The following is a 24222-nucleotide window of genomic DNA, read 5'->3' as shown; positions in this document are numbered from 1 at the left end:
ACCTTCCAGGGTGGTCCCTGCTCAACCTGTCTCAAAGAATCAGACCCTCCTCTGACTTTTCAAGGGCCTTGAGATGGGTGACAGCATCCAGAAGTTTTCTTGGTCTGCTGCAGCAAGAAGACATGGCTCTGGCCCACCTGTAAAACATCTGGGGGCTTCTGGGTTCACACAGGCTCCAAGTGAGCATCCAGGCCTGGGCTGGCATGGACTGGAGAGGCAAGGAAGGTTGATTCTGGTTTGTTGTTGTTTTTTTTCTATTCTGAGGCCTCTGAGCTTGAGAATACAGTCCCCACCCCCTGGAGTCCCCTTCCTCTTCGTCAGCAGTGACAAGCTGTGTCCACATTCTCTTCTTGGCTCTTTCCTAAGGTATCGGGCACATAACTATGTCTGCTGGTGTTTCTTTTGAGCATAAAAATTATACCCCTTATTTTTCCAAAAAGAGAGGGGTATAATTTATGACTAAAACCAGGGTACTCAGACTGTGAAAATATCTACTGCTTAGCCATTTCCATGTCGATTAGAGAAGGGCATTTATAGCTCAGACCCAGAGGAGAAGAAACCATTTCTTTGTCACCGAGAAGCCTGTCGTGAGTGTCTCCCAATGAGAAACAGGACCTGTGGAGCCCAGGATGGGGGAAAGCCAAGTCTCCTTAATTTATTCATTGACTGGTTTTTTTTTAGACTGAAAGATAATCACATGCTTTTTGCCAAAACCAGCCACAGGGCATGAATCCAACAAGACATCACATTAATTAGATAATCTAATTTCCAAAGAGAGACCCCAGCTCAAACCCCCAACAGCTAGCAGGGATCTAGACGTGAGAAAAGGATGCGATAGCTGATGCCTACTGCTCCCTTGAAGTTGGTGTGGACCCCCTCCCAGATAAGGCCCAGGTCAGAGATTCATCAGGTCTCTGCTCTGTGTGTATGTATAACTCCAGTATTTGTGATGGTGGGAAGCATCCTGTGCCTTCCCCTGATGCTGGAGATCTGGGTCAGGGTTTCTTCTGCCAGTGTGAGGAAGTGGGCAAGCTAGGGTTCACCTCACAATCAGGTCCTGGAAAGGAGGAGGAGCCACCAGGTGGAGGCCTCAAGCTCTAAAGGCCCTTTTCCCCTACCTCAGTGGTTCTCAAAGTATGGCCTCTAGACTGGCATCATCAGCATCATCTGGGAATGTGTAAGAAATGTAGGTTCTTGGGACCCACCTTGTGCCCACTAAGTCAGGAACTCTGGAGATGAGGCCCGGCAATCTGTTTTAAGGAGCCCTCCATGTCATTCTGAGGCATCCTGAAGTTTGAGAACCATGGATCTCAGTTCTTGTCACACATGCAGGATTGGTTTCATGGTCATGCTAAGGGTTTTGAACTTGATCCTCTGAGCAGTGAGGAGTCAGTAGAGAGTTTCCAGTACAGCAGTACAGGAGTAATGTGGTCAAGTTAAACTTTATAAGATCCCTCTGGCTTTAGTGTGAAGAATGGGTTCGAGAGGGAAGGAAGAGTGGACGTGGTATAAGTAATTATGAATCTCTGCAGTAAACTAGGGGAGAGAAGGTGAGGATGGAATGGATTCAAGATGTCAAGGCTCTTTGTCATGCTTGTCCTCCCTCCTGCCTGGCCTTTCACATTCCTTGACAACCTGAACAACCCTCTCACTTGGACGCTGTGTGCCTGTTGCTGGGTCTGCATCCTCTTAGGCCCTGATTTATTAATAAATGGATTGCTTGTTACATACCTCTACATATCCATTAGGCAGTGTAGGTGCTATGAAATATAAGAATCAACAAGACCCAGTACTTAACCCCAAGATTCTTAGCTGGGGCAATGATAGGTATAGCCACAGAGCGTGTATGATATGAGATTAAATGTAATGAGGTATTCTAGTTTCCTGTGCTGCTCAAGCAAATACTATGCAGTAGTTTGGCTTAACCAATGGGAATTTAATAGCTCACAGTTTTGAGGCCAGGAAAATGTCCAAATCCAGTCCAAATCAAGACTATACTTTCTATCTGAAGGCTGGTGTTCTGGGACTGACTGCTGGTGATCCTTGATCCCGGGTTCTACTGTCACATGGAAATGCACCTGGTGGCCTTTGCTGGTCTCTCTCGGCTCTTCTGGGTTCCCTTGACCTTCAGCATATTGCTTTCCATGGCTTTCTCTCTCTCTGTCTGAGTTTCATTCTGCTTATAAAGTACTCAAGTAATAGGATTAAGACCCATCCAGGGCTACACCTTAACTGAGGTAACCTCATTAAAAATCCTATTTACAATGGATGGATTCACACCCTCAGGAATGGATTAAGTTAAAGTACATGCTTTTCTGGGGTATCTACAGCTTCAAACCACCACATAAGGGCTAAAAACCAGAGGGACATGTAATAATCCAAGGGTTGAGAGAGGAAGTATTGAGGGAGCACCACTGGGAGATGTTAATTCCAATGAAGAGATCAGGAGAAGTTTCACAGTGGAGATGGCTTTTAAACTACATGTTGAAGGCTGCGTAGGACTTGGAAAGGAGAGTGGTAATTGATGTAACATGAACAAATGATGGATCGTGGAGGTGTGTGGCGTGTACAGGGAAGAGCCGGCGGACAGTGCAGCTGGAATGAGTGACCTGTGAGGACTCATGGAAGGAGAAGAGGTGGTCCTGCTTGCTTACCATTCCTGCCACCTTCACCAGTGGGCAGCAGAAGGCTTGCTCTTTTGCTGATGACCAGGGCCATTCCCACCTCATCTCATGACTTCCCAAACCATGAAAAACACCCCACCCCCTTGGCCTCTCCCTACTCCTGCTGATCTTGTTTATGCCACAGTCCTTATTTTATCCCCTGCCAACAGCAAGTTGTTGTATCAACAAGTTTTCTGGGGTTTCTAGCCCAGAAGACTATTTCTAATTGCCTTTGACCTCTGTTTCTGCTTTCTCCTTCTGGCTGGTGTCTTAGCCTCTGGTCATGATAATGACTTTCCAGGAGGTTTTCTGGTTCCTGGTACTACCCTTGCTCCCCGTGGGTTGGCCTTTGGGTTATCTGCAGTCTGAGACTTCAGTCTCACACCAGGAGATCCTTAATACACATGGGCGATGATGATGAACCTCAAAAGCAGTCTGGCCAATTTATTTTTTAAGTTTTTATTAAAAACAATGAAATGAAGCAGATATGTAGCAAAGTATATAGAACATTAAAGTACAAAATAGTGAATAATTATGAGAAAATCCGTGTAACTACCAATGGTATCAAGAAAGAGAATATTGGGAAAGCAGACTTGGCCCAGTGGATAGGGCATTCATCTACCACATGGGAGGTCCACGGTTCAAACCCCAGGCCTCCTTGACCCGTGTGGAGTTGGCCCATGTGCAGTGCTGATGCGCGCAAGGAGTGCCGTGCCACACAGGGGTGTCGCCGCATAGGGGAGCCCCACGTAGAAGGAGTGCACCCCATAAGGAGAGCCACCCAGTGTGAAAGAAAGTGCAGCCTGCCCAGGAGTGGTGCAGCACAAACGGAGAGCTGACACAATAAGATGACACAACAAGATGATGCAACAAAGAGACACAGATTCCCATGCCGCTGACAACAACAGAAGCGGACAAAGATGACACAGCAAATAGACACAGAACAGACAACCGGGGCGGGGGTAGGGGGGCGGGGGAGAGAAATAAATAAATAAATAAGAAAGAATATTGTCAATATCCAGAAGCTTCCCCATGTGCTCCCTCCCCAACCTTGGCTGGCTTCTCACCTTTGAGGGATCAATGCTAAGAATCTTAGTAGCTACTCTCTCTGTCTACCTACTGGTCAGAAAAATAGCTACAAGAGGAGAAGGAAAACAGACTTGGGATTCAGGCAACAAGAGCTTCCCAGACAGAGGAGCCCTCCATCTCCATCAGTGCTAGGGGACGGTGGGGTGAGGGTTGTTACGGAGACATGGGGTTTACGAGATGTAGATTACCAGGTGATGACTAGGGGGACCCTGGCCTTGCCAGGCTCATCTCTCATTGCAGTTGTTAGGGTATTATAATAAGAGACTTCCGAGATTGAAAAGCTTCTCCTCTCCTGTTGCCTTCCTCCCAGGTGCCCACCGCGTGTGGCCCCACCTCAGCATGGGAAACCGAGCGCCAATGGAGAGCAGGTTTCTGTTTGCCCAGGGGGGAATGTGGGTCCTCAGGGGGCAGAAGTAACAACAGTTCAGTAATAATTCATTAGTATACTTGACATTCAGGTTACGGCCAATTCGGCAAATTGCATTTTCTGACGGTTGTCATGGGCCTCCCTCTGGACAGAGTCTGTTTTTGTAGAAGGAGGCTTGTCTGTACAGGTTGAGGGGGGAAACCTATCTCCATTGGAGAAGAAATCTGAGAGACTCTGCCCTCCTTTCAAGGGGAAAGGTGTGTGCCCTTAGAGAGTTTGATTATTTAATCACTTCCACCAGATGCTCTTCAATTATTTATACTGGGTACATTGCAACTAGATTCACAAATTCAGAAAATTGGGGAAGGGAAGGGGAAGGCTGTAGGGATGGAGGCCCCATGGGTGCTGGTGTGTGGGCAAGACCTGTTGGCTTCCTCTTGGCTTGTGGGCCAGATCTGATGTCATCCTGGCGCTGGACCTGCTGCTGCCAAGTCTGACCTCCTGACTGAGGTCTGGAGATGGGCAAAGGGCGTGGGTGCCCCGGGGGTAGTGAGGTCCAGACACTCGGTATCTGGGTGGGAAACCTCATCCGAAGCCAGACTGAATCACACCAGTTTCTAAGACATTCCTCAACCATGTTAGGCAAACAGTCCCCTGCTGACAAGCTGGGGTAGAAGGAAACCTGATCTGATTTTGGAAAAACCTTCCCTAAGAAAGAAGGTTCTTGCAGCTGCTGAGCCGGCAACCATTGGACGCTCCTCCCAACTTCCAGGGTTGGAGGCGCCCCAGGCCACATGAAGGAGATTGATGGATCCAGGGGTGCCAAGTAGAGAGTGCAGGCTCTGCCACGCCGAGCACTCACCACCCTAAGTCCCATCAGGGATCCAGAAGGAAACGAGGAAGGAGTCATCGGAAACTGATGACTCTCCCCCCAGCTGCTGAATTATTAGGATTTCAGATTAACAGCCAGTCCTGACATTCTTGTTTTGGCTGCTGTGTTGGAAACCTAGATCCAAACTAGGGTGTGTGGGAACCCAGGGGTGCAAGAGGCTGTGGCTTCGGAGTCTAGCCAGGCCTCCTGAGGGGGCCCGGAGCGGAGCTGCGGTGTCCAGGGAGCCCGGCAGGCTCTGAAGCTACACAGAGCCGAGTCTGGGTCCTCACTCTTGGCCACTGTTTGCATTTCCGGGAGGGGTTGGTCCCGACTGCATCTGTGTGCCTGGCGATGTGGCTCCACCACCCTTGCTAGACTTTCTGAATGTGGGCGTGGGGGTCATGGTACCCACTGGAAAAGGCAGTTTGACAGCAGCATAATTACAACAGCTCTTTAGACCTGAGCCAAACCCCATCCAATTTTAGCAAACGGAAGAGGCAGGAAAATTTTTAGTCGGTGAGGTCTATAGGCGCATACGAGATTAGGTCCTAAATCACGGTGGAAATTTTCCTGGAATGGGACAAATCCTTTTGTAAACAAGAACATTCATCTTTTTCTGACTGATGTTGTCTGGTGAAGCATGTGCCTCTCAGAAGCCCCATGACATCTGATCTTGTTTGGGATTTGGTGTTTGTATTTGAAAATGTAGCTGCACTAAGGAACAGCAATTAGGGAGCCAGCCCCTCAGTTCAAGCTTCAAGTCATGGAAACTGGCCTGATTTAGCCAGAACGTCAGTGATGCCTGGGAAAGTGCTTGCTTTTCCAATGCTTGTGAAGCCAAGCTTTAATTTACTGTCAGTCCCTATCTACTAATCACTTACTTGCTGTATGCCAAACACTCCGTGTGCCTTCAAGGAGCTTCTAGCTTAATTGGGGAAATAAGTCGTGCATGGATACAAAGACAATTAAGGCTTCCAGCTGGTGTCCCTCAGGTGTTGACCGAGAGGAGCAGGCTGTGAGCACTAGAGTTAGAAGAGGAAGTACTGCCGGTGGCTAGAGCCCAGGGAGATGACTGCCGGAGCCGTGGGACTTGATGGGGAGGATGAAGATGGGTAGAGAGCCATGGAGAGGACAATCTGGGAAGTGGAATGGCCAGCTTAAAGGAGTGGAGGTGAGGAGACAGATCAGGGAAGAGTGAGTAGACAAATCTGACGTGGGAACAGGGTCATTGAGAGGCGGGTGGAGCAGATCGGCTTGGGCCTGATGGTAGAGACCTTGAAGGCCAGGCCTCGAGGAGGTGGGATTCTGTGCTTAGGACATGGGGGAATCGGGAGGATTTTGAGATTCTAGAAAACACGAATAAAGAGTGAAAACAAAGCAAAAAGCAGAAAACACCAGAATTCATACCATCGTTCTTTCAAAACATTCTTCAATGCCTACTTACTAAGATCTGTGTGTAGCACTCACTGAGGATATATGGTGAACAAATCTGGCAAAGAGCCTGTCCTTGTAGAGCCGACAGTCTAGTGGAGCTTGGCAGAAAAGAAATGCACACCTGTATAAGGTTGTATGTGGAGAGTGTTACAGAGCAAAGCTAAGGGGAAGAAGATGATCCATGTCATCTGGGGCATTGGGCTGTTACTTAGATTGCTCACAATCTACTCATCTTTTTTACTCTCGGTTGCTTCAGTAAGCTGACTTGAGGGTGGGATATTACAACCACATGCAATCCATCTTATGGGTGTCTGCTGGTCAGTCGTTTCTCCATTTGCCCCCTGAGTGGTGGTTTGGGGCCATGGCCACAACTGCAGCATTTGCCAAGAGGTTGCTTTAGTTCTGTGGGTTTCCAGCCAGAGGGGTAGTGAGGGCATCAGAGTCCTGAGGCAGGGAACTCTGGGTCCTTTGGTGTGGCCCCTCGCCCAGAAACTCGATGCAGCCTCTTCTCCCTGCTCCCTGGCCCAGTGCTCGCTGAGCTCTTGGAGCCCTGATTGAGGTACCGTCCTCCTTCAGTCCGTACCCGCCCTGGCCCCGAGGCTGTCCCTGATTGTGACAGACCTGGATGCTATGAGTGTGGCCTCTTTGAGCCTTAAGTTTCCCCATCTATAGAAGGAGACATTTGGATTAGGTGACTGGTTCCTAGGTTTTTGGAGGAATAGTCAATTCAACTTTAGAAAAACATGAGAACATCCCAGGGTTGCCAGCTTTATATTTTGACAGGCAAGGACATTAAAGAAGAAAACCATCAAATGCCAGCTCTACCATCAATGTCATTTCACTTCAAAGGGCATGTTAATACCCAACAAAGGAGTGACCGCATAATGTCAAAGAGAAGGACAGTTCTGCCTCAGAAAGGCACGCAGCTGCCTTTCACTGACACGCGTCTTTCACTGACACATGCATATTACTGACACATGCTTATCTTCTCCTCACCTTGTTCTGGAGCAGTGCTGGTCCGTGCCCCAACATGTGAGAACCGCAGGGCTGGGGGATCGGGGAGCCCACCTCCCAGGATCCATTGCCCACCTCCCAGAATCCATTGCCCACCTCCCAGTATCCTTTGCCTACCTCCCAGGATCCTTTGCTGTGGAGGGCAGACCTCCACTTGGGCCAGGTCCTACTGCTGATGCACCGGCTGGTGAAAGGCTCAGCTCCTTCTGCTTCTTAATTCTTGATCCATTCACTGTCTGCCACTTCCCTTCTGGAGGTGAGAACATTTCCAGTTGTCCTGTGGCTGCTTTTCAGGAGCTGGGAAAAGGTGGGAGAGGAGGAAGAGACAGTGACCTTTCTGATAAGATAAATGAGTTCCACAAATATCAGATAAACTCCTTCCTTATCTTTGGGTAGTATCCAGTTGTTCTCCAACTGCATCCACATCCTTTTTATTGGATCTGTCTTCTTCCCCACTAACTGGACACACAAAAGTCAACTTGGCCATGGCCTGGCAATTTCTGCAGTGTTTTATGAAAATGAAGGCTTTGGATTTTCTGTGGGTCTGTTATCCATATGGCAGTCTGTCTTGACTAGAAACCAAATTCTGCCTCTATTTTCTTGAAGCAGCCAGAGATCAGGGTTGCATTCTGGATAATAGGGATTCAGATCCTGATCTGCTCTTTAACAACTGTATGACCTTGAACATACAAGTGCATTGCCTGGCACTTAATAATAAGAACTGCTTCATTGAGCCCTTCCAGTATGCTTTGCATTCATTGTTACGGTTAACCCTCTCAGTCGCTCTAGGAGGAGGGTATTTTTAAGCCTATTTTGTCAGTGAGGGAACTGAGGCCAGACTGCAGTGCTTAAGCTTGCACACCCAGAGAAAGAAGCTGGGATGCAGACTGCAGACTCTCAGGCAGCAACGTGCATGCTTTTCGCATTTCTCCATCTGCACCTCTCACCCACTCGGAGCTCTTCAGCAGTCTCCTCTGTGAACAAGTTGTGTTTCTTGAAAAGGCCCTCACCCTTCTCTGACCTTGGGTTTCCCCTTTCTAAAGGGAGGGGCTCAGACTGTGCAAGTTCTCAGGTCATTCGCAGCTCAATCTCTACAGTACTAGAATTGTTTCATTTAAAAAATGTGAAGGAATTTGGGTGCTTTCCTTGAAGCATCCTATACTGCCTTCCTAGAAAATGCAAGAGTCTTCTACAAGGAAAAGGGTTTTGCATTGAGCTCACTGGGTGTCAGTGGGATTTGTTCTCTGAGGGGGTTTTAAGGCTGCTGTGCTAACCATATACCTAACAGAGAACCCCAGTGCCTCATGGCTCATCTGTAAAATGGGGATAATAGTGCCTAACTTGCAATATTGTTAACAGGATTAACCTGAATAACACAAAGCAGAAAACTATAGCCATTACTAATCCTTCTGAACTGCTGGCCCCTCCTCAGATTTGCCTGGTGTGATTGCAAGTTATTCCTTAACTGGAAAACAGATGAGATTTGTGTTTTCCAACTGGGCCGTGTGGTGGCTTTCTTGTCTGGGCAATTTTTGAGCCATTCTCCCGGGGAAAGAAGGGCGGGCTGCCCTGCAGATGTGACATCTCTGCAGGTGAGCAGACAATCCTGGACTTGGGTCATCCCACCCAGGAGATAGAGCTAATGGGCTCCCCACTAATCCAATTTGACATATCTGTGGCCCAAAGAGTGAACTCTCTACTGTCACTTATATTTTCCCATTTTATTAAGCTAATTGAAGCAGATCATTATTTTACATATGTGGTTTATTGGCTGAGAGGTATGCATTAGCCTGGAAAGTTCGGGGATCCCACTTAATTTTAAGCAGTAAGTGCTGCCATTTGAAGAGGTATGGGGCGTTGGCTAAAGGGCCATTATATTCCCAGGTGGGAACCCTCCTCCCCAGGCCATTTTTCCAACTCTCTGTTCTTATGTGGATGCTTATAACTGAATTTAAACATCTATATTACAGACTTTTGTTATTTAGAAGCCATAGAGTATAAGATAATTGTTTTAGTAGTAATGAACAGGAGTTTTATAAGGAGATCCTATTTTTCCCTTGTATTTTGTGCATCTCCTAAGGCAGCCTGGAATAGAAGAAAACATGGCTGTTAGTCTTAGAATAGACTGGATTTAAATTTCAGCTCTGCCAATTAAGAACAGAGTGATCTCGAAAAATTACCCAACCTCTCTGAGCCTCATAAAATCCCTACCTTGCAGACTTGTCGTGAAGATTAAATAAGGTGACGTAAAAACACCAGGTAGAGAACACGGCCCACAGAGACAAGAAGGAGCCAAGAATTTCCTGAGGACCACCCAACGTCCTTAGTCCAAGGAGATTGGAGAGAGGCCCGGAGAGAGGGCAGGAAGGGTCCCTGTCCTGAGCGACGTGCCCAGGGCCACTCAGTTACCTGCCAGTGCCGGGTGAGGGACCGGGACTCCAGACCGGAGGTCAGGCAGCTTCAGAGCGAGACAGAACCCCGGAGAGCATTTACACAGACCCTGTGAATCTGAGACAAGGAAACCCGAGACTCACAGATGTTAAGAGACTTGTTAAAGGTCACTCCGTCTTTACACCGTCACCTTTTACTGCCCCCAAAGACTTAAGAAGAGCAATCGTTCACACGTAGTGCAGGGGTGCTCCTCAGAGTGAGAAGTTAGACAGTTAAACCAGAAAGCAAGAGCTAAAAGTACCTGTGACGATGGAGTGGGTTGTCAACAGCAGAAAGACCTGGGAAGCTTGGATGGGTTTTCTAACCCCCTGGAGCAGTGGCCCTGGCTGCGCTTCCTTTTCAGCTCCCCTGGCCTGAATCTGCAAGCCAGGCATCCCCTCCCTGGGCGGCCTAGCCCTCTCTAGCAAACAGTCACTGCCGGATGAGTTCACCTGGCACAAGCGTGTCACCCCTGCCCGTGCAGGGGCCTGGGCGCTGGATGCCAGGTGGAGGCTGGAAGGTGCAGGGGGGTCTGCCTGGCCAGGGAGAAGTTGGAGAACTGGAACTTTCCTAAGGCCGAAACAAACTCTGGTGGCCCCGCTCTGCCCCGGGCCCCTCTCTGCTGCCTTATTTCCCTTAACCCATGATACTTGAGCAACCGCTTCCTTCCCCGCTCCCTCTGCACAGCTCTCATCATGAAAATCCCAGCTGGGGTGCCCACATTAGGCTTTATTTGCCTGAGCTGCTTTAGGTAATCGGCCTAATCCCCTAATCCACCAGCTTATTGGTGACTGGGAGGAGGCCCGTGGCTTTGCTGCCCCCCAGGATGCAAGAGGGCCCAGCTGGCTTTCCCCCCGGGCAGTTTGGCAGGGGTGGGAGTGGCTGGAATACCCTTCCCCAGCACTCAGGCCTGGGGAAAACCCAAGGTAGGGAGAGCAGGGTGGCTTTTCTGGAGGTTCTCTGGAAGCACCAGGGATTTGTGGGTGTTAGAGTTCAGGCATTGCTGGGTCTAAAGCCAACCTGTGCCACAGAATGTCATAATCCTTGTCACCTGTGTATTTTACTTGGTGGGCTAACCCCCCCCCCACCCCCCATTCAGATAAAGTCTAGGACTGGGCCATAGTAGGTGGAATTGCGCAGTATCATTTCGTAGGAGTGGGAGCCTCACCTCCTCTGCTTTCCCTGGGTGACCCCCTAAGATCCCTCACAACACAGGCTCTGAGAAACAGAAAAGAAAGGGTTTTACCCACCTCTTGCCCCCACTTCTCAGGTGGGACGTCTGTTCAGAGAGATTAAGTGGCTGGCCAAAGCTACACAGCCTGTTCCTGGCAGAGCTGGGACTAGAATGTGGGCTGCTTAACCCCCAGCCAGAGCGCTTCACCCGCCGCCACTCCTGTAACAGGAGAGAAAGAGTTCTCTGCTTTGTGCTCGAAGGAGGGCAGCTGGGTCAGTCTTGACAGATGAGAAGGGGCAGGGAAAGGCAGGGGAGCCGCTGGGGTGTGGGTTGGGGTGGCGAGGGGATGGTAGGGAAGGGGGTCGGACAGATGGAATGGGTGATTCACAGCAGAGCCACCAGGACAGGCTCAGGGCAACCAGCTTTCTGCTGTAGACCAGGAAAATTGGGGGACAAAGTGGGACTGTGAGACCTGAGCTTAGGACAGACAAGTGTCCTTCCTTCTCCCATAGCTCTCTGGGAGTTGAGCATCCTGGGAAACATCCCGTGGTACCACGGTATGGAGCAGAAGGTCCAGGCATGAGATTCCAGGGATGGGAGGTGCTACTCTGGTCCTGGAGGGGTTGGGGGAGGGGTCTCCCATGGCAGGCTTCCCCAAACCCTACCATTCCCCACTCCCACCCCAGGTGCCTCCGCCCCTACAGGACTCCGGCCCCAGGCTTCACCTCTACTTCTCGACCCCTCCAGGAGTGCCGGGGACCACTGGGCAGAGGCCACACCTTCTCCTTCAGGGGCTTCTGCGTGGAGAACCTCCGTTCTTAGCAGGTGGGCTTCACCGCCTGGTGACTCGGCCATGCTCATTTCCTATTTGGTGCTCTGCTCCCTGAAGGATGACTTGTGGTTCAGAGCTGGTTTGTTGGCAGAAAAAAAACCATGCTCCTCTGCCCTTGATCTAGCCACGTGCTCAAGGCACAGAGTCCTTGAAGGAGTGTCTCTATGGCGTGGTGCAGTGCTTAGGCGTGGAGGGAATTTTGTGCTCATAATGATCTTAAACTTCTCCTGGGCGCTTTGCGGCAGCCTAGACCCCGTCCCCATGCATTAGCCCCTTTGCTCCTGACACTGGCCTTGGCAGGGTACAGAAAGGGACTCTTCCTTTTTTGACATCACATGGCTGGGTTTAAATCCAACTGGGTCTTGCTGGACCAGCTACTTAACATTCATCTCTCAAATGAGTGCATTGAGGCTGACCTCATAGAGTTTCTGTCATAGTGCTCAAAAATGGTAGCTGAGGGAGGTGGATTTGGCTCAACGATAGAGCGTCCGCCTACCACGTAGGAGGTCCAGGCTTCAAACCCAAGGCCTCCTGATCCGTGTGGAGCTGGCCCATGCACAGTGCGGACATGAGCAAAGGGTTCCATGCCATGCAGGGGTGTCCCCCGCATAGGAGAGTCCCATACACAAGGAGTGCACCCCATAAGGAGAGCCGCCCCATGCAAAGAAACACCACCTGGGAGTGGTGCCACACACACGGAGAGCTGACATAGCAAGATGACACAACAAAAAGAGACACAGATTCTCGGTGCCGCTGACAAGAATGCAAGCAGACACAGAGAGCAGACAATGGTCGGGGGGAGGCAGGAAGGGGAGAGAAATAGATAAATAAACATCTAAATAAAAAAGGTAGCCAATATTACTTCTAGCATAGCTATACTATTATCATTCTTACCTATTCTAGATACTGGACATGCCAAGAATTGATTTTCTTTTTGCTGCAGTTTCCCTCCTATCCTCCCTCCTGTTCTTCCTTCCAATTTCATGAACATGTATCAAGTACTTAACTATGGCATCTCAGTGTTGAGGATATAGCAATAAATGAAACAGAAAAAAAATTATTTCCCTAATGGAGTTTACAGACAATAAAAAAATAAATAACTAAAAGGTCAGGCTATCAGATGTTGCTTCAGATGTTCTAAGAAGAATTAATAGTGAGGAGGGACGGGCCAGGGAAGAACTCAGAATAAGGTGAGGACTTGAACTAAGACCAAAAGAGGTGAGAAAGTTGCCATGTGGAAGTCTGGGGAAGTGGAAATAGCCAGTGCAAATAGGCCTGAGATGGGAGTAGGCCTGGAATGTTTTGGCAACACAAAGAGACCAAGAGACTGGAGTGGAGTGAGTGAGAGGGAGAAGGGTAGGATACAGAAAGAGGGTAGGATGCAGGGACAGATTGGGTGAGACAGACCATGTGAAGACTTGTCCTCCAGGGAGGCGAGAACTCTCTGGAGGGTATTGGGCACAGCAGTGACATGGTCTGACTTATGTTTTGTGTTTTGTTTTATTTTATTTTATTTTTTATTTATTCCCCCACCCCTGCCCCATTGTCTGCTCTCTGTGTCCATTCACTGTGTGTTCTTCTGTGTCCGCTTGCATCCTTGTCAGTGGCACCAGGAATCTTTTTGTTGCATCATCTTGCTGCGTCAGCTCTGTGTGTGTGTGCGGTGCAACTCCTGGGTGGGCTGTGCTTTTTCCCGTGGGGTGGCTCTCCCTGCAGGGCGCACTCCTTGCATGTGGGGCTTCCCTATGTGGGGGACACCCCTGTATGGTATGGCACTTCTTGCCATGGATCAGCACTGCGCGTGGGCCAGCTCATCACATGGGTCAGGAGGCCCTGGGTTTGAACCCTGGACCTCCCATGTGGTAGGTGGACACGCTATCAGTTGAGCCAAATCTGCTTCCCAAATCTGCTTTTTAAAAGAGGACTTTTCCTGCCAGATGGTCATTGTGCAAACAATGTCACAGACCTAGTATGAGGGAGCCCGTGTCTAAATACCTAAAGAGTCAGTAAACCTGGAAACAGACTTGGCTCTTCAGGTCGGAGTTGGGGGCCTCTACAGCTGCTGGGCATTTCCTCCGGTTGTCTCTCCACCAGGGAGGTTGGAGAGAGTATCTGAAATCCCCCTCCCAGGTGGCCCCTCCTCCCCTGTCCCTGCTACAGTCAGTCACCCTGCAGGTGTGGTGCCCAAGTGACCTTGGCACCTGGCTCAGCCCAACAGGTGTCTGTGTGGGTGTGCCTGGGGTGAGTGAGCACAATCTGGCAAGAGCAAGTCTGGTGCGGCTCACGGGGAGGGTGTGCCCAGCCTGGCGAGTCACCTGACAGGACTTGGCAATTCCAGCATCCTGTTTGAGGAGCAGGGTGACAACCTAGCCCTGCCCTGCAAGGTGTACCTGGGTGGGGATCTGAGAGTTCTCCCCCACTTCTCTATGAGGACTCTGACTGGGTCTAGAGGTCCTTCCCCCAGAGCGGCACCACCTCCTGCTCAGAGCCAGAGGGCAGTATCGTACATCTGCCTGAGTGCTTTTAGAACCAAAGCAGTTGGTGCTTTTAGAAAGTTCTGTGCTCTATATTATCAGATTAGGGCTCTTATGAGAATCAAAGTAGACAAGGTAGTGCTCTTGTCTTTTTACAGGAGAACACATGGAGGCTTTGGGAAAGGAAATGATTTACCCAAGTTCACTCATGAGAGCTGGACATGAATTCAGAAAAGGGTTTTGGCTCTTGGAGCTCCTCCAGCTGTACTAGAGACAAGAAATTTCCATCACACTGGGACCAATTCTAGAAGAGACAGCCCAGATTGGGGAGTCTGGGGCTGTGGGGTGCTGGGATTAGAATGGCTGGCTCTTCAGTACTGGGCCAAACAGCTCTTGCTGCTGGGGAGAGCTGGGCTCTTAGAGGACTACAAGGTTGCTTCTGCCCAGCTAAGGGTGGGAGCACTTGGCACCATCCCTGTTGTGGCCCCCATTACTTAGACCGAGTACCAGGTCCAGGCAAGGGTTCTGAGATTTCCACCATCTTAGGGACACACTGGGGCAGCAAAGGGATCTGCTTGGGAGGAACTCATGAACTTGGGCTAGATTTAGAGGGAGGCAACAAGAGATGAGAGAAATAGAGCCAAACTGGGTTTGCGTCTTGGCTGGGGGTGAAGCTTGTTGCCTGGCCCGGTGGGCCCCCAGTTTTCTCACTGGTAAAGTGAGGAGGGAAAGAACCTTCAGGATTGCTAAGGGTCCTTCTCAGGCTTTCATCTTTGATCTTGTAATTCAGGGGAGACGCCTGAACACCCTACTGATGGGTGTCCGTCTTACGTACCAGGACACTGATTGTGCCTTTGGCTGCAGGTGGCAGAGAGGCAGCCCAGTCAACAAGCTGTCACTGCAGGGAACACCACTGAAAGGCGCTGGGGAAGGCAAAAGAAGGGGCGGGCCGTGGCCTGGGCTCAGGCCAGTGAGGGGCTGTCCAGTGAGGGTGGGCTGGAGGCAGGGGCTGCCTGGCTCTGCTCTCTGACCTCTCCGGCCGCCTGTCTCTGCACCTTGGCCCTGAGGCCCTCCCCACCCTCTGCTCTGAGCACTGAAGTTAGATGCTGTGCTGCGCTGTCCCCAGAGGGCAGCTGTGGCTTCGCAAGGACTCTGATGGCGAGAGAAGAGCAGGGCTGGACAGCAGAGGGTTAGAGTCGTCTCCGAAGCAAGGCTGAGCCCCTGTCTCAGGGAGCTGTGGGAGCTCCAGCAGCCACCCCTCCGCCATGCTCACGGTTGCCCTGTTCCTTCCCGCTCCGCGTTCCTCTGCCACCCAAGGCATCCTTTCCGCCATTTCAGATCTCCGATGGCACGTCGCCCTGAGGTTGTGGTAGCTGGAGCCCGCAGCCGGCAGGTCTCCTTCTCTCTTATCCTTGTGCACACACACACACACACACACAGAGCACAGGATGATTTGCAGGAGGACAAGGAGGGACCTGGGCCAAGTCTCTGCAGGCCCCAGGGTTTGCCTGTCTGGCCCTGCTCAGGAATCTTCCCTGCATAGTTTCTGGGTCTTTCTCTATAATGGGAGGTGGGGGTGGGGGCCTTTCAGGCAACCAGGGGTGTTTTAGGTTTGGGGATGGATGGACGTCCCTTTGCCATCCAGGACGAAGCCCTGTTCCCATTCTGGCAGCATCCTGCGGGGTGCACTAGAGAGAGGGGTGTCTGGGACCCAGGAGGCAGCCCCGTTCTGCCTGTCCTTGGTTTCCCACTTGGAAAATGGGAGGTAGGTCTAAGGAGCTCGGGGTCAGAAGAGATGGAAGAGGTCTTGTGGTCCAGGGCCTCGTCCCATGCAGGAGCCTGTGCGCTAGCTGTCCCGAGGGGGGCCCACAGCCCCTGCTGGAACTTCTCCAGGGTTGGGGTGCCTGGCCTCCCTGGGGCCTGTTGCCTAGTTAGAAGACAGCAGCCTCCCTGATAGTGCATAACATTGACTGAGGGGTCACTGTGGGGCAGGGTGCCTTCCGGGGCCACCCGTTTCTGAAATGATGCAGCTCTGTCTGAACACCCTCGTGCTCGTCTCCGAGTGCGCCGTCACTGGCCGCTCTCACCGCTGTGGGCCAAGCACTGTGCCGAGCATGGTCTGTCGCTCTGCCAGCTCCTTCACGGGTGGTGTCCCCATTTTACACTGGCGTCCCGGCGTCTGCTGCACACCCTAGCGGGGGGAGGGGTTCTCTGACTCCAGCTGAGCTCTTGGACTCTGGGAGAGATTTGCCCTCAGGGGCTCTGTCTATAAAGTGGAGGTAGATCCACCTGCCTCTTTTTGAGATAAAACAGAGAAAGCACTTAATTCAGTTGCTGGCACCCCATTCTGGCTGGATAAAGGGTGGCACATGGCTAGTCCGCTGGACTCTGCCCCTTCCCTCTCTCTCCTCCCTCTGGGCCTCTCTGGAGCTTGGGACTTTAGTCCCTGCTCTGCACGAGGGACGCTTTGGCCGGATTGAGATGAGGGGCCATCTCCATCCGGGCAGGGGACCAGTAATGTGGCCAGAGGGATCCGGCTTTGCGCAGCTCCCCCCACCCTCCCACCTTCCCCCACCTCCCCCCAGCCACTTCCCGTTCTGCCTCCCACCCGTGGTAATTAAGCTCACAATATCTTGTGTAAGCAAATAATAACAAGGGCACTATCTCCCTTTAATCTGTGTTTTTCCTTGCCTATCATAAAGTAATTAAAATAATGAATGCCTTGTAAAACAATAGGTAAGAGGGTTGGCAAGATAGCATTTTCTGCCATTTACCTCTTGTGCTGTGAATTATTGATGCATTAAAACCATGGGGACGGCAGAGGACTCCCTGCCTTCCAGCCCTTCTCAAGCTGGTTTTCCTCCCCCAGAGTGGGCCAGGGGACCATTGAGCCTGAGCGCACATGGGGTGGAGGGGCAGAGAGATGGCCCGACAGGCCCCAGGTGGTGGCTGTGGACCAGTTCAGAAACATTCCTGGTGGGTGTTGCTCTAAAAGAGGCCCAAGAGCCTTTGATGGGAGGGCCTGTCCCCTGCCCCACCTCTTCCCTGCCCACTCCAACATTCTCCACTTCTAAAAGAGGCAGGTGGTTCTGCCCTGGGAGAGGGAAGAGGATAGGAAAGGGGGCTGGGGTGAGGTTTAAGGTTCATGGTTCATTTCAGATCTGGACAGAGGCGGCATTACGTCATTCCAGGATGATTAGGAGCAGGGCTCCCCAGTCAAGACCATCAGCATCTCCTGAGCATCGGGTAGACATGCAGATTCTCAGGCCCACCCCAGATCTGCTGAAGAGGGAGCTTTGGGGGTGGGCCCACCATACGGCGTTTTAACAGGCCTGCAGACCGTGATGCCCGCCAAATTTTGAGAACCACTGACTGAGCGTCAGTGTGGCATGACGGGAGGTGGGAGGTGGTGGGACTAATTACTTGAACACGTGTGTGTGCCAGCAAGGCACTGCTTCCTCCCGACAATGCCTGCGGGCCAGGCAATAGTGGCCCTAGGTCCAGGTGGGGCAGGGCAGGAGAACTAGATTTTGAACCTGAATCTGCATCTTCGGTTACTAAGTCTGCTTCTGGCGTGTGCTGGACACCCACCTGTGCAGAGTCTCCGCTCAGCTGAGAGTAGGGGACCGGGACAACTCCTAACAGGCCACCGTGGGCAGCAGGTCCTGCAGATGTAGGCTGGCGGCACTCAGGCTGTGGCCTCCCCACGCCCGTCTCCTCTTGGACTGCTGCGGCTCAGTGAGATTTAACACACTTGGGAATTGGCATCCGGGCTGGTGCTGCTTCTCCCTTCTGCTTCCCTGGAGCCAGGGGAGGCCAGAGGGAGAGAACCGAGCTTCAGCAGCAGCTTCCTGCCTGCCGCCGCCAAGCCCGAAGAGGGTGACTAATTCCGTTGTCCTCACTGCCTGCCTCCCACTCCCCTCCTTCCCCACTCCGCCCCAGCCCCACTCACTGCGGAGAAGGATTTCCACCCCTGCCTGTGATCTCTGCCCCCACTCCAAGTCATGTCGATCCCCACTGTCGGTTTGCTTTGGAAATTTATTCTAGCATTTTAAATGAACATAAAATGCCGGCATCTTTTTTTTTTTCTTTTCTTTTTAGATTTATTTTTTAAAAATTTATTTATCTCCCCTTCCCCCCTCACCCCCGTTGTCTGTTCTCTGTGTCCATTTGCTGTGTATCCTTCTGTGTCCGGTTGCATTCTTGTCAGTGGCACCAGGAATCTGTGTCTCTCTTTGTTGCATCATCTTGCTGTGTCAGCTCTCTGTGTGTGTGGCACCATTCCTGGGCAGGCTGCACTTTTTTGCAGGGTGCACTCCTTGCACGTGGGGCGCCCCTACATGGGGGACACCCCTGTATGGCAAGGCACTCCTTGTGTTCATCAGCTCTGTGCGTGGGCCAGCTCATGACATAGGTCAGGAGGCCCTGGGTTTGAACCCTGGACCTCCTATATGGTAGGCGGATGCTCTATCAGTTGGGTCATATCTGCTTCCCGGCATCTTTCTTAATGTCTGCATCTGTAGGAATAATCTGTAGGTTTCTGAGTGGGGGGGGAGACAGTTAAATTTGAATTTTAGAAAAACTAGGAATAATGATTTTAGCATAACTATGATCCATGAAATATTTGGGACATACCTATATTAAAAAACGAGTCCTTATTTATCTGGGATTTGAATTTAATTGGGCATTCTGTATTTTATCTGGCAATCCTAAGCCTGGATTCTGTGGCCAGTGAGGGGCTGAGACTTGTGACTCTTTTTAGACATTATTCCTATTTTTGAGTCAACTGTATGAGGCGTGCGCTTTTAGGCACTAAGGATATCTGAGGCTATAGCACTGACATCCTTGGCATTTACTGACCCCACATCAGTCACTGAGCAGACTCAGCGGCTCACTGAAGATGACGTTATAAGGCAGGATAAGAAGGTCAAGAGCATTCTCCAGTGCTCTCTGGAGTCCAGGGGGCTACGGCCACTTTCAACCAAGTCCCACTTTAGCTGGGGATTCCTTTGGCTTTGATTCTTTATGGGTGTGTTGTGTCTTTAAAACCTAGCTCTTTCCTATGTCTCAATTGTTGTTCTCTCTGTTGCCAGGAGGCCCAGAAGATTAACAATGGCTCAAGCCAGCCCGATGGCACTCTCAAGCCCGTGGATGAAAAAGAGGAGGCGGTGGCGGCCGAGGTCGGCTGGATGACCTCCGTGAAGGACTGGGCGGGGGTGATGATATCTGCCCAGACACTGACCGGCAGAGTCCTGGTGAGTCCCCACTCCCTCATTGTCTGTTGACGATCACTTCGTTTGCAGAGATGTGATGTTTTGCTGGGCCTTGCCAAGACTCCGGCTGTTTTGGGGAGTGGGAGGTTGACCCTCTGTCTGCAGAGGGATTTGCAGATACAGTGGGCCAGGCCGTCAGCAGGGAGACTCAGTTGGCAGGAACGTGGAGCGTGTCCTCTGCTGGCCTAGTGCGAGTGCACACACCTGGCCATCTTGGAGAAAAGAAGGGGGTCAAGGAAGCATGCACCCAGACACCCGTAGAGGGCCTGTGAATACTGGATCCGGGTTCTGTGTACTAATGTGCCTGTGTGTGCAAGTATGTGTTTGTGTTTGGTAGCCTTGTGGAGACGCTCCTGTTGTCCTCTGCCTGCCAGGCAGAAAGCCCCTCTGGGACAGTTTCCTAACCTCCTGGACTGTGTGAGCTGGACCCTCCTATGGTGGAAATCATCCTTTATCCCAATGATGAGACACTCCTCAGCAACCCCCCGAGGCTGCCTGGCCCCAGGCTCGTCCTTGTAGCCCTGCCCAAGTGTCCTTATCTTTGATGAGGTTGTCTCCCAGGCCATCTGCAACCCCTTCTCGGTGCATTTCTTGCATTCTCTGTCATCTGCTTGTTGTGGAGCTTGGCTTGACTGGCTGGCCTCTGGAGCACCTGGTTTTAGGCCAGGGTCATTGCTGGGACAGGCTGCAGTGATCAACCATCCTGGTTTGCTAGAACTGAGAAGTCCTGGGCAGGCAGGGACGGGTTGTAAATTAGGTGAACTCTCTGCCAGGGGCAGCCCTGCCCACCAGCTCTCTTGGGTCTGCTCTGGGTCAGGAGTTCCCTGAGAACAATGTTGCATTTGGCTGATTTCACACTGTTTTTTGTCTAGTGATTCTAGAGTGCCCTTCCTGGGCCTGAAGTTGGGCTCGGCCAAGAGTTAATGGGCTCATGGACAGAATGAACAGGGATGTCCTATGGTGGTCCCCACAAAGATCAGACACAGGCACTGGAAAGTAGATGTCATTGCCTTTAACAGTTCTTAGTATAAATCTTGGTGGGGAGGTCATTGTGCATGTAGGGAGGTGGTGAAAATTTCATCCATTGGAATCCTTCTTGGGGAGAACCATACGTAATGTTGGGAATGAGTCTCCCAGAAACTGCTTGAGAAAATGGGTGAGGTACTGAGTGCCAAGCTGGAGGGACCAAAGGTGGGGTCGAAACAGCCTCTAAGGAGTTTGGGGTCCTGTTAACTGAGGGGCCCAGTGTTGGCTGAGTTTCCTCAAAAATCTGGATTCAAAGCTTTAGCTGATCTAAACCGATGGCAAAATAGCCAGGGAGAAGTTTAAAGGTGAAGTTTTAGAGGAGGAGACTGCAGCTGGTGAGGTCAGTTGCTGCATGGAAGAAGATCGAGAAAAGGAGATCCGGGTCAATGTGACCCTGGAGAGATGGGGAGCCCCAAGTGTGCAGTGAGGAGTCAAAGGTGCCTTGCACTGGACTGGGGTGTGTTGCCTTCTCATCCATCCCCCTGCAGGCTCTCCAGTGAAGTATTATTGCTCTTCCATGCTTGTGTAAGAGTGGATTCCACGTGGGTCTGTGCATTCCTATAGGACAGAATGGAGGCAGTACACTGAATACATACAATGGTGGGTGAGGGGCAGCAGACAGATGAGCCGCCCAAGTGTGATGCTTGCTTTTTCCATGAGGCCATTATAGACCATTCTAACAATCTTCAATCAGCCTCAGTCCATAGTTATGGAGCACCAGCTCTGGGTAAGCTCTCTGAAAAACAAGGAGTGATCTGGATTCTATTCCAGCATCTATGGAAGTTATTGCAGGAATGCCTGGAGGATAAGGGCTATGTGTGTGTGTGTGAGGAGGGGGCTGAGTTGGAGGATCAGGAAGTCTTCAAGGAAGGAAAAACCCTTGAGCTGACACTTCCATTTCAAGATGAACTGAGCACACACTGTAACCCTACTCCTCCTTCTTTAGGAAATCTTTAAATATGGTAGGGAAGATGCCCAAAATAAATATGCACACACTTTCGACATTGAGAAGGAGACCACTTAGTGAAAAAGTATTTGACTTGAGCTTTGACATGTTAGTTTGGATTTTGAAAGTCAAGAGAGAGGCCATCATTCCAAAGTGGGTGAAGGGCTTGGGCAGGGGAAAAGCCTGCAGGGAGGGAATGGGAGGTCTCCCAGGGAGCTCTGTGGGCTGCAAGGAACCTGAGGGGAAGTGAGGCTGGGCGTGTAGGCTGGTGACAGCTTGTCTGGTCTTTAAATGCCCAACTCTGGCATTTGAACTGTAATTAGTAGGAAAAGGCGATTTCGAGGAGAGGAGTGCAGGGATTGGGTTGTTTTACGGTGGTTAAGCAGAGACCACATTGGCGAGGCAGGAGCTCAGAGGTCTAGGACCCATTAGGACAGCGAACTCCCCGTGCCATGATGGCATGAGGAAGGATGGATGCGGTGGTCCAGGGGGGGCAAGGTCTGGACCGATACCCAGTGATGGAGGCAGGGAGGCAGATGTGGGTGGTGATGTGGGAGTAGGGCTGAGTGCACCATGAGGCTGCTTCTCTGTGAGCATCACGTGGGTGAGCTAGTCTCTTGGCCAGGTCCTAAAGTTGACCTCCTTGAAGGGCAAGGCCCATTGGCTCTCTAGTTCCCGTATTGCTGTTGTGCTGTAGGGGCTTATTACAAGGAAGCAAGTCAATCAGTCTAATGAAGTCAATGAATGAAGCTGCATTTCGTAGTTGAGAAAATCAAGGCACAGAAGAGCAGCAACTCACCTAAGAATATGCAGGCTGCTCGAACGCGAGAGCCAGGCTGGTACTTCCCAGCCTCCCCACTCCCGTCCAGGGCTCTTTCTGTGTCAGTACTTCCCAGTCAAAGATAATGTCTCTTTTCTAAGCCACTGCCAGCTGGTGCTTCGGTTGTGACATCTTGACATTGGCGTCTCTGAGCCAATTAGGTCCGGAGGCTGCTTGGCCTGATTCACTTAACATTTGCATGGACCAGCACGGCCTGCCCAGGCTTCCTTGCCCGGGACTGCCCTGGGTTCCCGCTGGTCTCTGAAGGTCTCCTTGGAGAAAATCTTGCTCTGGCTGCTCTGGCCCAGCAAGATTGGAACAGGCCCTGCTGCACGGAAAGCAGACATCTCAGAGTTCAGGCGGTACTTTCAGAATAGGCCTCTTCCCCGGGAGCAGGCAGGCCCTTGGTCTGAGCAAGGCACAGATTTCACACCGAAGACACAGCATGCACGAGGAAGCAGCTCTGCCTGCTCAGAACCCAAAGCTGTGTTTGTTTTGAGCTGTCCAAATGTTTATCCCTGCAACAATGGGACCAAAGCAAGACTAGACACCCGGCTGTTCAGAGTTTCCCTTTTCAATTTTTAATTTGTTTTCCTTGATGCCTGGCTCAGGAGCTTGGCTTCCACATCTGGGCCCCTCGCTCACCTGTCTCATTTTCACAAGTGAAAATCTGGAAGCTGGGGCATTGTGGGTAAGGCCCAGCTGGAGAAAGGATTTGCCAAGACAACCTCAGAATATCTGCAGACTGACCTTGTGTGCAGGATCCTCACGATCTCTCAGATGAGCACATCGTTCATTCCATGTGTTTATTTCCTACCTGCCGTGCACCTGGCACTATTCTAGGCACTAAAGATGAAGCTGTGAGCAACAGAGACCAGGGATGTGCATTAATTATATTGATAAGCTAGATAAAAACTATAGAACTCAAAAATTGACAAGTGATAATCACTCATGGGATTTTATAGTTAATACCTGGAGCCTCATCATGAAAGTGATACAAATTCCTTAATCCCCATAGCTCCACGTCTCACAGTAGCCTCTCTCTGCCTTGCCTCTCACCCTGGAACTTAGGCTCGGCTGCACACAAACCGCAAGAGTGGTTGGAACCATCTCTTGGAGCCTGTGACTGAGGGGTTCTCCATAGAAGTGAATGCCAGGCTTCCCACGGTTACTGCAAATTTTGTCTTTTTTTTTTTTTAATTAAAAAATATTATTTTCTGGTTGTAAAAATAATACATGCTTATTTTAAAGATTTGGAAATTGCCAAATCTTTAAATTTGGTAAATTCCACTTTGAGATTTGGAGTTGGCCGGCCCACCCAAGGGACATTTTGACATAGCAGTAAATGTCATCGGGATATTGCCCAGTGTTTGAAGTGTGTGAAGGACTTCATCTGCTATAGCTCATATTAGCTGCTGAATGCACAGACTCATGGATAAATCATCTTTGTGCCAGGGATTCTTGTGCTCTTCCTGGTGAACGTCCAATGAATGGTCTAAATTGGGAAAGGAAAGGGATCATGGCTCTCTTTTTTGTGGTGGCTGCTCAGAGCCAAGTTGGTGGCCCCCTGCAAATATACAGGGACTCGAAAAAGGAGAAGAAAAGAAACTGCACAGGATGTCAGAATTTGCATTCTTTGTCTTCACCTCCCACCTGGCTTCATTTCAGTTTCTTCTCTCATTTCCCCTTTGCCCTGGTTTCCTCACTCTCCTGCTTGAAATTTTCCTTGTATGTGGTAATGTGCTCCATACATTTTCGTGAGCCAATTTAAATCCTTCTAAGAATAAGGCAGGATATAAATAAAGAGGG

General features: G+C 50.8%; 1 protein-coding gene across 6 annotated transcripts in view; it reads left to right on the top strand.

The window, feature by feature from the left end:
• The window catches only part of KCNMA1 (potassium calcium-activated channel subfamily M alpha 1), a 766236-nt gene that overhangs the window by 192091 nt on the left and 549923 nt on the right, over positions 1–24222 (top strand). For all 6 annotated transcript variants that reach the window (XM_058299114.2, XM_071215879.1, XM_058299113.2 and 3 more), the window contains one exon: positions 19442–19603. In XM_058299114.2, the coding sequence (XP_058155097.1) occupies positions 19442–19603 (162 nt within the window). The remainder of the gene's footprint in view (positions 1–19441; positions 19604–24222) is intronic.

This window comes from Dasypus novemcinctus, chromosome 6 (assembly GCF_030445035.2).
Source record: "Dasypus novemcinctus isolate mDasNov1 chromosome 6, mDasNov1.1.hap2, whole genome shotgun sequence".
Classification (NCBI taxonomy): Eukaryota; Metazoa; Chordata; class Mammalia; order Cingulata; family Dasypodidae; genus Dasypus; species Dasypus novemcinctus.
This window is presented reverse-complemented; position numbering and strand designations above follow the sequence as displayed.